The sequence below is a fragment of the Musca vetustissima genome, unplaced genomic scaffold (assembly GCF_032173495.1).
Source record: "Musca vetustissima isolate MV318-11 ecotype Yass unplaced genomic scaffold, APGP_CSIRO_Mvet_v1 utg409861, whole genome shotgun sequence".
Lineage (NCBI taxonomy): Eukaryota > Metazoa > Arthropoda > Insecta > Diptera > Muscidae > Musca > Musca vetustissima.
Genome location: NW_026874567.1, coordinates 878 through 16,315, shown reverse-complemented (window position 1 = coordinate 16,315; position 15,438 = coordinate 878). Strand labels below are relative to the sequence as shown.

Here is a 15,438-nt window from a genome sequence, read left to right as displayed (position 1 = left end):
TGAAGAGTAGGAAGATAACCGACTCTTAAGAGGATAACCGACTCTATTGACAGAAGACATTCATCGGAGTGAGACGGCTCTAATGGAAAAAATAATTAAAGGTAATATACATACACATCGGGTTAATGGGACACCCCCATTCTCGATGTCAAAAAAGTTTATATAATTTTTCGAATCTACACTAATTCAAGAATGTCCCTACAAAATTTCAAGTAAAATTCTCAAGAACTCTTGATTCTCAAACTTGTGAGCTATATCTAAATCTGGTCCGATTTTCAGGAAACTTGACACACATCAGTCAAGACCTAATTCATTACGCTATGCCATATTTCGTGCAAATCGAAAGAAATATGGGGACTTTGGTACACCATTTACATTAAATCGGACGAAAATATATATATGGGAGCTATATCTAAATCTGGACCGATTTTCAGGAAACTTGAAATTTCATACAAATTGAAAGATATATCGGACGAAAATATATATGGGAGATATATCTAAATCTGAACCGATTTTTCTCAATTTCAATAGGGTGCGTCCTTGGGCCAATTAAGTGACCTATGCCAAATTTCATTCAATTCGGATCATAAATGCGACTTGTACTTTGTTTACAATTTAACATGGACAGAAGGACGGACGGACAGGCGGGCGGACAGACGGACATGCGTAAATCGACTTAGAAAGTGATTCTATGCATATTCTCAAAAGGAACCATGTCTCTATCTCGTTTCCTTTTGCTTGTTACAAACATATGCACGAAGACATAATACCCTGTACCACAGTGTTGTTAAATTTTGATCGAAGTCAATAATCATAATTCATACGAGAGCCAGACATGTACTCTTTCTAAAACCCTTGAAAACACAGGTTCCCGACCCAGTACCTGTATAAAATGTCATAAAAATTAATGTCGGTAAAGATGTGAAAATTCGGTATAAATCTGTATCTATTTCGTGATTTCAAAAATATGGGACTGTCAAACTATGTTGTTAATGCATATTAAGCCATTTACCTTTGCACAAAATGAGTTCTTCGGTATTTCACCTTCTAAAGAGTACGATGTTCATATCACGTAATTTGGAAAGTTATATATAATGAATATTCATCGGTTATTGATTTTTTCCGAATTGTTTGGCTAATATTTAGCTTTGAGCCCCCAAATTTTATTTTCTACTATGGATGAGGACTGTTTTTTAACATCTTAATAGAGTAAATAGAAACACTTTAATTGTTGTTACATCAGATCTTCTATAAGTCCTTATAAAATAAAAAAAATATATATTACCCCATTTAAAATTCCACCCACACCAAGCGTGGAGTTGCATTTCTAATTAAACTTGTTTTCAAATTGGCAAAGTTTATTCTCTCTCTCCTACTCGGCAACAATCACAACTCTCAAGTTGTTGGAATTTCTTAACAAGTCTGTCAAGTTTAGAGCAAATGTTGTTAACTTTTCTTGTGGCAAATTATGTTTCTTCATATTGCAGTAGCTGCTTTGCTCATTATATTTATCTTTGAACCTACACCCCGCACACCACATCACTACCTTTGCTAATAAGCTGAAACTCATTATCATTAACCTCCAGTCGCAACATCTTAACATCTCTATGACATCCAAAACCCTCTCCCCCACTTTTCTAGCACACACGTCAAGATGTCTGTTTATCTAATAAAGCCCTTAGTCACTGATTATCAACCACACTTATACACCCACACATTGTTGTTAATTGGTTTGTCCATGTATTTGTTGTTGTGCTTCATTGTTTTTTTTTTATATCGGTATATTTTTTTTAATTTTCAGTTTATCACTCACCCATGCCCTTGGCCTGCAACATTTCCAATAATTTCTTAATGCTTTCGTCGCGTGCAATCAAAGTTTGTTTTTGTGTTTCGACACGACACTCCAAATCTTTGATTGTCTCTCGCAAAATGCTAATTTCACGCTGCAAATGATCATTTTCCGCGTAGACCGCCTCGATTTGTTGCTGCATCTCAATGTTCGGTTGGCGCATACGAGCACGCAGTTCCTCTTCTAATTGACGCACCAACATTGCTTGTTTCTGGAAAAGTTAAAAAAAAAATTAATTATGTAAAGACTATTCCAATTGAAGTATTCAACATTTTTTCTCAATTCTGGATTTTAATATTTTTTTTTATCTGAAAGTTTGTATTTTTTAAGAAATATTTTAAAATATTTAAATATATTTTTTGAAGGACGATCCATAGACTTCGATTTATAAAAAAAATATTTCTAAGGATCACTCATAGGCGTGGTATTCTAAAAAATATTTCCATTGGCTTTTAATTAATAAAAAAATATTTTTTCAATAAACATAGGCGTGAATTTAAAAAATATATATTTTTTGACCATCCGTAGGCCTGGATTTATAAAAAATATATAAAAAAATTAAAAAATAGTGGCCACTTTCGTCCTTAAAAAAAAGCATGCCTATGGAAGTTATTAGAATAAAATACACTCTCGTTAATCGCTGAAGAAATATTCTTTAAACCAGTAAGGAAAGTAGTAAAGTCGGACGGGGACGGGGGGTATCATATATACCCTTCACCACTGTGGGTATATTCAACAGATGAATCCTAACAGACGTCGCATTTTTAAAGGACCAGTAAAATGAAATTGGATCCATAAAAATGTCATTCTCCAACCGATACTACATTTTTCATTTGGTCAGATATAGAAGCTATATCTAAATCTGAACCGATTTTCAGGAAACTTAACACACATCATTCTAGGCCTAATTCATTACTCTGTGCCAAATATCGTGCAAATCCAAAGATATATAGGGACTTTGGTGCACCATTTACATTAAATCGGACGAAAATATATAAGGGAGCTATATCTAAATCTGAACCGATATTCAGGAAACTAAAAACACATCATTCTATACCTAATTCATTACGCTGTGCCAATCGAATGATATATAGGGACTTTGGTGGACAATTTACATTAAATCGGACGAAAATATATATGGGAGCTATATCTAAATCTGAGCCGATTTTCAGGAAACTTAACACACATCATTCTAGACCTCATCCATTACGCTGTGCCAAATTTCGTGCAAATCGGAAGATATATAGGGACTTTGGTGGACCATTTACTTTAAATCCCAATCAGTTCAGATATGGGTGCTATATCTATATCTGAACTGATTTTCAGGAAACTTAACACACATCATTCCAGAACTAATTCATTACACGGTGCCAAATTTCGTGCAAATCGAAAGATATATAGGGACTTTGGTGCACCATTTACATCGAATCGGACGAAAATATATATAGGAGCTATATATAGATTTGGACCGATTCTCAGGAAACTTAACACACATCATTCTACACCTATTTTCAGGAAACTTAAAACACTTCATTCTATACCTAATTCATTACGCTGTGCCAAATTTCGTGCAAATCGAAAGATATATAGGGACATTGGTGCACCATTTACATTAAGTCGGAAGAATATATATATTTATATATATATATATGGGAGCTATATATCGATTTGGAGAGATTTTCAGGAAACTTAACACACATCATTCTACACCTAGTTCAGTACGGTGTACCGATTTTCGCGCAAATCGAAAGATATATAGGGACTTTGGTACACTGTGCCAAATTTCATCCAAATCGGATCACAAATGCGACCTGTACTTTATTAACAAAAATACATGGACATACATCCACGCTTTTTAGACCTTGGAAAAATATTCCTTAAAATCTTGACACCAAGAAAAATATATATTTTTTAATATGACGTCGAAATCATCGGCTACAGAACAAATGACGTCGGGAGTCATCGGCTATGGAGCAAATTATGTCGGAAGTCGTCGGTTATAGAGAATATGATGTGAGAAATATGAAGTCTTCGGCTATGGAGCAAATGACGTCGGAAGTCATCGACTTTAGCGACGTCAAAAGCCATTGGTTATAGAGTTGATGACGTCAGAAGTCATTGGAAATAGAAATGCTAACTGCATTTGTTATATATAGATCAGAGGACATCAACAGACCTTGGTTATTGATGTCAGAAGTCATTATCAATAGAGCTTATGACGTCAGTGGATCTGATGACGTCAGAAGTCATTAGCTCTGCTGGAAATGAAGTCATTGACTTTAGAGAGCTAATGACTTCTGACGTCATCAGGTCCTCTGACGTCATAAGCTCTATCGATAATGACGTCATCAACTCTATAACGAATGGCTTTTGACGTCGCCATCTCTAAAGTCAATGACTTCCGTCACATGACTTCAAAATTCATTATCTATAGACCTGATGACGTTGAAAGTCATTGACAATATAACTTATGATGTCAGAAGTCATTAGAAATTGACCTGATGATGTCAGAAGTCATTTGCAATGGACCTGATGACGTCAGAGGTCATTTGTTCTGTAGCCGATGACTTCTGTCGTCATCTGCTCTATAGCCGATGACTTCTGTCGTCATCTGCTCTATAGCCGATGACTTCTTATAACGTCGGAAGGCATTTGCTGTAGATCTGATAACGTCGAAATTCATTTGCTATGGACCTGATGACGTCAGAAGTCATTCACTCTTCTGAAAATGACGTCAAAGATCTGATGCTGTCAAGAAGTTATTTGCAATGGACCTGATGAAGTTAAAAGTAAATGGCTATAGACTTATGACGTCGGAAGTCATTGTCAATATGTCGTCAGAAATCATTAGCAATGGTCCAGATGATGTCAAAAGTCATTGGCTCTTCAAGAAATGACGCCAAAGATCACATAATTCACCCTACATAACCTCCAGGGTCACAAGTAATGAAGTAAATAAATATCCATTAACATACCTGATTTTCTGTGCTTAGCAATTTCAGCTGGTCATTGATCAAACTGTACTTCGCGCTTTCTTCTTTGCGGAGGGCTCGTTCCTTTTTCAGTTCGGGTGACCAAAAAGTCTTAATACTGTGCATGGAACTACCGAGTTTTTGATTTGTCAACTCCAATTCGCGTTTAAGTTGACCCAGCTCTCTCTGCAGATCTGTATTCTGATGTTGTAAATCGCCCAAATACGCTCGATCCGTTGGCGGTATGCCCGAGTTAAAACCTGAGAATACAATAAAATGGAAGAAGAACAACAATAGAATAAATTTTGATTAATAAGTCTCTCTGGAAATTATTGCAGTAAATTGAATAAAATAAGGATGAGAATCTAAAACTTACCCAACGGATTAGGACTCTGCCTTGCCGAACGCCCATAGAGTTCATCTTCCAGATATAAACCTCGCTCCAGTGATCGATCTCGCGAACGATCTCTGGGCTCACGTATGGGTATGAACTCACGATCATGATGATCAACCAGACCACCTCTATCCAAGGACTGATAACGGGGGGCTCCTTTCGAAGAAAATAAAAATAAATCGAAAAGAAAATATTTTCGTTCGGTTAGTTTTTCAAATTGAATACTATTTTCAGCTTGTCACAAAATTCAATATTTACTTGGATAATCCAGACCATGTGACATTACGGGTCTACTGGCACTTCGACTTCGATGATGTCCCGCCCCCGCGGGACTTGTTGGCTCATCCATGTCTCTGTAGTATGGACTGCCCATTGCTGAAATTCATACAATTATGATGATGATATCATGAGGATGATGACAGGGTTTGGGGGTGAGAAAATAGGGGGAATATGTGGTTTGTTTGATTGTTTGTTTTTGGTTCGGTTGGGTTAGGTGAATTGGTTGGTGGAGATTTCCGGGGGTAGGGAGTAGAATTGTTGTTTGGTTGGGTTAGTACAGAAAATAAATTCGAAAACAAAAACAAAACGAAAAATTTAGAAAAAACAGTGCAGGCGGGATATATTTTTGTTTGTCTTTGGATTTGCTGCTATTGTAGCGTTGTTTAGAAGAGAATCAAAACGAAACAAAAGAGAAAATGCTTACAAAGAGAAACTGAAAAACAAATGAAAGCTAACGTAAAACAAAACAAAAATAAACTTAACAGGAAACATTAGAAAGAACATTAGAAAGGAACTGAAAAAAAAACTTAAAAACGAAACGCTATTAGCGCCAAATAATGAGTGTCATCATTGTGTTTGTTGGCTTGTTTTGTGAGTATGTGTGTGAGTGTGTTTTTGTGAAAAATGGTGCAAGCTACGTGATTGAAGGACAACGTGATGTCGCAAAAAAGGCAAAACTTGCGGATTGTATACACAATTAATAGTCTCCTAATGACCCTAATTACGGTTGAGAGTTCCATCAAATCTGTCATTACGCTTTGAGTGAAGCGATTTCGTAAAATTCGAAAGAAGATACCAGGAAATTGCTCTTTAAAAATAAAAAAGAACACCAATTGAAAATTTTATGGAACGCCTGCGAAAAGGAGTGCAATTTAACGACTTTCCAAAAATGCAAAGAAATAACGATAATTTTCGATTGAGAAAAATTAGAGACAGACACTTTCGAATGAAATCGTTCAATGTTGAAAGTTAGAAACACAAAATCTTGTATTCGACCGATAAAATACTTAAATTTTATATCTTTTATAATACAGGACTTAATCTCGCTGGATAACTTGGACGAATAAAGAACGATAAATTTTTAACAGCTCGAATATAAAGGAAGTTAAGTTATACGCCTGTGAATACTACTCCTTGCTATTTTTTCAATTCCAATCATTTTTGGGACAGTTTTTTAAGCCTCAGGTGTACCTGGTGGAGATTGTTGATACTCGAATCCGAAAAATATGATGATCAGTGATATATGAAAATCGGCACAAGTGGTCCAAAAACTTTAACGAGGTGTTGAAGAAAAGAATAAAATTCGGTATAGGTCATATATAACTGCGATCTCCTGCAAATCTGAATATTTTGATTTCAGCAACAGGCGTGGAATAAAAAAATAGTGAAGCATATAGATCCGCGAAGTGGATAGTGTATCCAAGAGGAATGGTTGACCTTCAAAATGACTCCAATTAAATTCGGATGTGGGAGTTACATACAAATATTTACAGGTGCTTACGTATTCAGATATTATTTAGTAACCCATTACCTCATTGGAGGGCAGAAATATAGCGCTGATTCCTTTAAAAAATTCCATGAAGTTAAAGATATGGTCAAAGACAACGCCTATAATTTTCGATGATGATCAGATTAAAATTTTGGGATGAAGTGGACCGAAAACATAATTTTTTTGTGTGTTTCCGTGGTAATTGTGTAGGGTATCGTATGGTCGGTCCCGTCCGACTATACTGCTCCGCTGAGTTTTTCGGTTTCAATCTGGACAAATATGTGAGTCAATGTAGGCGCATATTTTGATATAGATCCCATATAGGAGTCTGCCCGACATTATTAATGATGGAGGTTATATATTGTTCGATTCTGCCAAATTTTACGATTTTTATATGCCAACACTCACCAAGACGCACATGGTTAGGAAATCTAACACGGCTTTATCCAATAAACCTGGTCGAATATGAAACTGCAACCACCACTTTAAAGCGTCTTAGATAACTACTATAAACACTTCTGACCTGAAAATTCCGCAAATCGAATGAAAGAATCGCGAAAGAATCACTTCGAAGCAAATTTTCGCCTGAAGTTTTCAAAGAAATTTAAAAAAATTAACAGAGAAGACTAATTATTATTCACCATAAAAATATGAGCATATCGACTCAAGTCACCACCTTTTTGACCGGTTAAAATATGGAATTGAAGAGTCATCAGCCGTGCAACCCTGACATCGGAACCAAACACCTTTTTATTCCTTATTATATTATATTCGGCAAGGGTTCATCACCAAAAAGGGCTTACCATCCTCCATTTTGTCAATAGTGGTATAACCTACAATTTCTGGAAACTGAGTGTGATGAAGGCCACACTTTTTCCTACCTAACTACCTCATAAGGCATACAAATTATCTAAACCTTCTACAAAAATTGTGATTCTGGTTTATAAGAGGAGATTATGATTCATATAGTCGTCCGTCCAACTGCAATTGACAAAATGGTGATGAAATTTAAACAGAATGTAACATATTGAAAGGCCTTTGCATCATCGTTTCGCTCCTTCTCCTGAAAATATCGCCAATGAAAAACGACATTTCGGAGGTGTATGGACAAATGATTACCAAGTTTTTTTTTTTGGCTGCTACTGACTTGGAGAATATGTGGTTGTGCTAATACTTGGGGAATATGTGGTTTCAACAAGACTTTGTTACACAACTCGAGTGAATATGGTTTTATTGAAAAAGACATTGCACAAAAAAGGAGACAAGACGATATGTGCCAACTATAGAGGAATAAGTCTCCTTGCCATCGCATATAAAGTGCTATCCATTGGACCATACCAATGTGGCTTCAGGCCTGGCAAATCCACCATTGACCAGATTTTCACTCTGCGACAAATCCTGGAAAAGGCTCTCGAAAAATACATTGACACATTCAACCTATTTGTCGACTATAAAGCCGCATTCGACAGCCCTTTCCGTTCAGAGGTGTATAAAGCAATGTCTACGTTCGGCATTCCTGCAAAATTAATACGCCTATGCAGGATAACTTTAAGTGACACAAGGTAAGCAGTTATAGTAGGAAAGGACCTCTCGGAGCCCTTCAATACCGAACGAGGATTCAGACAAGGTGACAGTTTGTCGTGTGATCTTTTTAACATCCTGCTGGAAAAGGTCAAACGAGACGCAAAGGTGAACAGAAATGGCACTCTGTACACCAAACAACACATTTTACTCGCCTTCGCCGATGACATCGATATAATGGGTCGAACATTGCGAGCTGTAACAGCCACCTTTGAACAAATTGAACGAGGAACGTGGTCTTCCAAATTGGTGGATTTGCGCACAAGACCGACGCGCCTTAAAATCTTTTTTAAGCTCTGCTTATGGAACAGCCGTACTGTAACAAGCCAGCTAAGTAAGTAAGTAGGATTTCCAGGCCGCGTAATTTCTCTTCGTTATTCACTATCTACTAGGATCATCTTACGCGAAATACCGTGTTTATACGGTGTATCTGTATAAACAATTCTTCAACTCTTGAGCACTTAGAAACCAACTTTCCTCATTTTATGGCTGATATACCGCCCAACATGTGTCAAAAAGTGGAATACATCCATAGAGCTCTCTATGAAATCGAGGTGAGAGTACAACCTATTATCCTAGATCGAGTAGGTAGATGGGACCCATTGGCCCACTCCTTTTGGTACCTCCCCCACAAAATGGTCAACATCCTCCTCCATCCACCGACTAACGTTTTTTTACTTTTTTTAATTTCACACATTATGCCATATAATGGCAACTTTCGTTATTTTGATAGTCTCTAATTTGGTATTTTGGAGGCATACAGAAAATCATTGACACATGTTTCAACATCACCCTCATATGAAGGCCCTGCCCAATTTTGTGGCTTGAAAATCGGTTATTTCTTCATCGAAAATTTGCATAACTCTACATGATAAGGAATATATATACTAAAATTAATAAAATACATAAACATAGGACAAGAAACGGCGAATTGAGAATAGACCATTAAAACGATAAAATGTAGATTTCTCGTTTTTGAGGACCGCACCTAAAATCTTCGAGCAAACTGTGTTGTAGAATAATCGTATATTGTAATATTTACAGTCCGGTTCAATAAATTAAGGACGAATGGGACACTCAATAAATCGAATTTGTTCTACAAAAAATTCATCATTCGATTGTTCCGATGAAATGAAATCACAAAAAATGCATAGACACTCTGCAAATGAAGATATATGAAGTTATATGAAGTCTCTGAACGTAGACCTATGGCGATTGTTTTTCTTCGGGTGTTTTCATATTCTCATCAAGGTCTTCCACCCCAAGGAGAAATTTTTATTCCACAAAATCTTGTCGCATTGTGCTATCAGACAATTTACAATGACAAAGTCTCGCCCCGGCAAAATAAGCAGACATAGGTACCGGGATTAAAAAAAAATCCGCCGGGACAAACTTTTTATCCCCTCCACCAAAAAGTGGAGTGTATATTAAATTTGTCATTCTGTTGGCAACACCTCGAAATATTCACCGAAGACCCCACAACGTACATATATATATATATATTACTGAACAGAATATTATTCATTGTCGATATACGCATGTCCGCCTTTTTGTACATGTGTTTTAATCACGATAGAGTCCACAATATTTAAGAAATTGCTAGTATATATCCTCGTAGGATATTTGGTATTGCAAATGGGATATATCGGTCCAAGTTTTGGTATAGTCCCCATATAACGATACACCCCAATATTCATATTTTTTCACTACCCAAAATGATCAATATTGATCGCCGTTTTGGTATAGCCCCCATAAAACGCTAGCCGACCTATTAGGTAATAATCTTTTTCAGGTCTTTTTCAGTTTATTCAAGGTTCTATAATTTTCTCCTAGAGGCCCAGTAATTTCACAAAGTATGAATGCCATCCTCATAATGGAGGGTATGACAAGTTCGGGAGGGCCGAATTTAAATTATTTTTTAGAGAAATACAATATTTCGAAAAGTTTACGTGATATAGGTTACTAAAGCCGAATGTATTATTTGAAAATCCACCTCCATGCCAATCGTGTATAGTCTTCAATTTATAGTCTTTTATTATTTCTCCAGGTCGAATCTTTTACTTTTTTAATAATGGGAATTACAAATGCAGGAACACTTGTTTACAGGTCTAGTTCAGCTATTTTCGCTGAATTGATTTATGATATTAAGGATAATGATTTTTATACCCTCCACCATAGTATGGAGGGTATATTAGTTTTTTTTTCGTTATTAACGCATCGAAATAATAATTTCCGACCCTATAATGTATGTATATTCTTGATCAGCGTAAAATTCTATGACGATTGAAGCCAAAATTGATGGGCTACATCGGTCCACGTTTAGGCATAGCTCCCACATAAGGATACCCCCAATTATCAGTATTTTGAGGTTTTTGAGCGCGTTTTTCAACTAAATTCGCTGTAATTTGGTACTTTGAGTTCTTATTGGGTAGCAAATCTCTCCACTAAAAATTATAAATATCCGAAAATATGGACCATATTTTCGGATAGCCCTCATATAAGGGTACCCCCAATTTTGGGGCATTTTGAGGGATTTGATCGCATTTTTCGACCGAATTCGCTGAAATTTGGTACTTTGAGTTCTTATTGGGTAGCAAATCTCCATACTAAAAATTATAAATATAGGTCCATTTTTCGGATAGCCCCCATATAAGGGTATCTCCCAATTTTCGGTGTTTTTGGGTTCTCGGGCGCGTTTTATACCCAATAAGAACCCAATGAAATTTTGTCACTGGGTTCTTATTGGGTACCAAATTACTCCACTAAAAATTATTAATATAGGTCCACTTTTACTGGTAGTCCCCATATAATGGTACCCCAAAATTTTCGGTATTTTGGGGGGTTCTGATCGTACTTTTCGACCGAATTGACTGTAATTTTAGAAAAAATTCGCATTAAAACTTGCTGACATTTTTATTTGGTTTACAGGGTTGCCCATATTCGACGGACCCATCTGGCAACGCCATAACTTTTGACAGAGATGTCACATCGCTTAATGACATACCGTGTTTGAAGCGTCAGTCCAAGCAGATTTTTACCATGAACCAATACACGTCATGCGAACGCTCTGAAATAGTTGAAATTTACATCCAACAGAAGAAGTCAATTGTGAAAACTCAACGTGCTTTTAAAACATTAAAAAATGTGAGAAGTGCGCCTTCTAAGAACACCATTAAGCGTTTATACGAACAATTTTCGACTGGTAAGGCTCTTTCTAATCCGAAGAGGCCATATAAAATTCGACCAAAGCGATCGGCCGAGAATATCGCTGCCGTACGAGCGAGCCAGTGTTGAGAGGTCCTCAAGAACATACCAAAAACGACGTTCTCAGCAGTTGGGCATGGCTCGGTCCACTTTACAACGGATTATCCGCATTGATTTGCATTTGTTCCCGTACAAAATTCAATTGACGCAAAGAATGTTGCCTGCGAACAAGCCTCGTCGATTGGAATGGGCCCAAAGAGTCATCGAAATGGCCGAAGATGACGAGCAATTTTGAACAAAAATTATCATGTCCGATGAAGCCCATTTCACATGGAATGGGACCGTAAATAAGCAAAATTGCAGTTTTTACGCCACTGAAAATCCTCAGGAGATTCAAGAAGTGCCTCAAGTCACAGTTTGGTGCGGCGTTAGTGCGAAAACGGTCATTGGGCCGTTTTTCTTCCAAAATGAAAATGGTTATGCTGTTACCATCAATCAGGAGCGTTATCGCGACATGATGACCAATTTTGTGATGCCAATTATTCGTCGAAAGCGTATGAGGCAGTTCTGGTTTCAACAAGACGGCGACCCACCGCACACAATCGATTTTCTGAAGAATTTGTTTCCGGGCTATTTGATGTCGAAAAGTGGTGATTTGGACTTGCCACCGCGTTCGCCCGATTTGACGCCGCCTGACTTCTTCTTGTGGGAATATTTGAAGTCAATGGTTTACGTTAACAAGCCAAGGACCGTTGTAGAGCTCAAGGACAACATTCGTGAAGAAATAGCCGCTATTCCGGCCGAAATGTTGGCAAAAACGATGGAAAATGCAGCAAAAAGGGCACAATACGTCATCAACGCCAGAGGCGGCCATTTGAGAGATATCATATTCAAAAATTGATGTAAACAAATCTACTAGGAACAAATTAAATGATTAACATTGCTAACCGCCAAATTTTTAGTTTTTTCTTTGTTTTTTTTTTTTTTTTTTTTTTTTTTTTTAAATGGGTCTGTCGGATATGGGCTACCCTGTACATAAATCCGTTTGTAGAATTATCGGTATAGGTTCTTTTTGGTATTTTCCCCATATTTTTCATGTATTTGTCAATACACCTATGGTGCAGGGTATCCAAAGTTCGGCCCGGGCGAACTTAACGTTTTTTTTCACTTGTTATCTTTTAAATTAATCAATTATATGATGTCCTCTTTAGTGCAAATTTTGAATATAATAGTTATAACCATATTTTCAAGACAGTCTCCTTAAATGAGAGTTTTGTTGCCTATTTTAGTAAAAAGGTAATAACTCTCTTTTGAACTTCTCAGTTAAATCTATAAAATATATGAATAGCTTATTTGTCTAAGTTTTTCTCTGTGATTTATATTTCCATACTTTTTATATGGACGATTAAAGTAACACATTAAGTTTTCAAACTCCTACCCGAACATTTTAAACTTCTCGTCTTTTTTTCATGCATCCTTCTATTTAAGAAGTAATAAATTTGTTTTATGAATATTTTCACAAAACCATTAAAGTGACATCTGTGGTTAATTTGAAAACTTTAAGCCGCACTGCCATCAAGAAACTATTTCAAAGAAAATATAAAAATTAAGATGTGTTTTTGTGCCTGAGGCTGGGACACAACCACTCTGGGTTGGGATAAATCTTAAGCCAAACCACTAATGTGTAGAGCTTTTGTGGGATGTTTTAAGAGCAATAATAATGAAATGAATGTGTGTGTGGGTAAGAGAGGGGCATACTACATAACTATGGGAGAGTAAGAGCGAAGCCAACTTAAAACAATGAAACCCGGAAAGAAAGGGCAAGGATCCTTTTGATTGTGTTTCTGTGTCGGTGTGTGTGTGTTACTTGATGACTTGATAAAGCTGAATTGTGTGACACACTCACTCACACGCATACACATGTGTGTGATTCTCCAAAAACAAAACAATAACAATTAAAATAATGGACAACAATATGGCGAACGGACGACGACGACAAGAAGAACAACAACAATAATGATGCCATTATTTACTAACCATAATTGCAATCCAGTTTGAGGCTTTTTTAATGTTAACTTGTCAGAGAGGTGAACAAGAGCGTGACGGACACACTCACATACAAGCAGACACACACACTCGCACGGACACAAATGACACAGGTGTGTGTTTGTGTGTGTAATTATCAACACCGAAATATGGCTGAAATATGAGTTGGCGATGCGATGCGTTGTCTTCTTCTTCTCTCTTTTGATAGTTTTTTTCTGCTGCCTGCAAAAACTATTTTGGATGTTGTCCTGTCGCTGCTGCTGCCGTGGCTGATGTTGAGATAAAATACTTTTGTGATGCGCTTAAATGTGGCGTAATGAGAAAACTGAGATAGAGACCGAGAAGAAGGATTTGGTCCTTTCCTATAATTATTAATGCGAGCCTTTAGTTCACAAAACAACTGTCCTTTTCTTCGGCAACTTTATTTGTTTTTGGTGGAAAATGGAATTTGTGTGTGTGTTAAAATAACCATTTTTACACGTAGCGTGTATGTCACGTTGCAAAAGTTAAGGAGTGGGTGAGTGAGTGATGTTGCGTGTATGTGAAATTGGGGTGATGTGACAAAATGATAATGTCACGTTGTTTTAACAGTGATGGTGATAGTAGTTTGTTTGTTGTTTTTGGTTTTGGCAAATAATGTACATGGTGGGTGGTTGGTGTGAGAGGGGGTGTTGTGTGGCGTTACGAGTTGATGGGGTTAGCGTGAGTGGCACGGTGCAAAGTTTTACAAATGGAATTTGTTTTTGTTTATAGTTTTTTGTTGTTTGTGATTTTTTAGGAAAATAAAAAGAAGTTTTTTTTTCAAATTAAAATAAAAATCACCAACAAAACAAAAATTCAAATCAAAATTAAAAAAAATAATGCATTTAATAAAAAGCCAACAAAAAGTATGTTTTCATGCGCATGCGTGATGTAAGATAATAAAATTAGTTTAGGATCAAAAATAAATTATATTAATTTTTTGTTGTTCTTAAATAAAAAAATCATATATCATTTTCTTCATAATTGCACTCTTAAAACTAAAACAAAAAAATAAAATAAAAATATTTTCTAAAGAAAAATTGGTTTGTTAGTTAAAATTTATTTAGCATATCTTATTAAATAGTAAAAAATAAAAATAAATCTTTAACGTCTGTTAACGTGCAAATAATTATATAATTTGTATAATTTTGAAATATTTATTTTGAACTATTTTTTTTTAACATACTTTTCTTTTACTTTCCCTTTCTACAAATTACTCTTTGAGCAGTTGGTTTACGTTGAGATCTTTGTTTAAATACTCTAATGAATTTTATGATAATTTAATTGTTGTTGTTGTTTTCAATGAAAACGTTATTGTCCTGGGTATTCCATCCTTCTATCTGCGCCGTATATTTTTCTTTGTGGCATTTCCGTATTCTCTTTGGGGACTAGGGCATAAATACATTCATTTTATTTTATTCTATAATGTTTTTTCCTTTTATCAAGTTTTTTCTTTCGTTTAATTTTTATCAATTGCAATGTTTGTGGAATTATTATGTTTGAGGTTTGGCTCTTAAGGGCAAGAAAGGTCTGTCAGAGGATTTGTATTTTTTAAGTCGACTTTTAACGGCATAATAGGCATTTTGTTGTTTTTTTCATTTTG

At 36.1% G+C, this 15,438-nt stretch overlaps 1 protein-coding gene across 1 annotated transcript; it reads right to left on the bottom strand.

The window, feature by feature from the left end:
• Positions 1-1,813: 1,813 nt before the first annotated feature.
• LOC133334552 (ERC protein 2-like) lies at positions 1,814-13,901 on the bottom strand (the record flags this gene model as incomplete). Its single annotated transcript, XM_061542870.1, has 5 exons — positions 13,806-13,901; positions 5,474-5,590; positions 5,198-5,371; positions 4,825-5,081; positions 1,814-2,060 (listed from the first exon to the last, which is right to left on the bottom strand). Coding segments are annotated over exons 2-5 (793 nt in total), but the record flags the coding sequence as incomplete, so codon positions are not given.
• Positions 13,902-15,438: the final 1,537 nt, after the last annotated feature.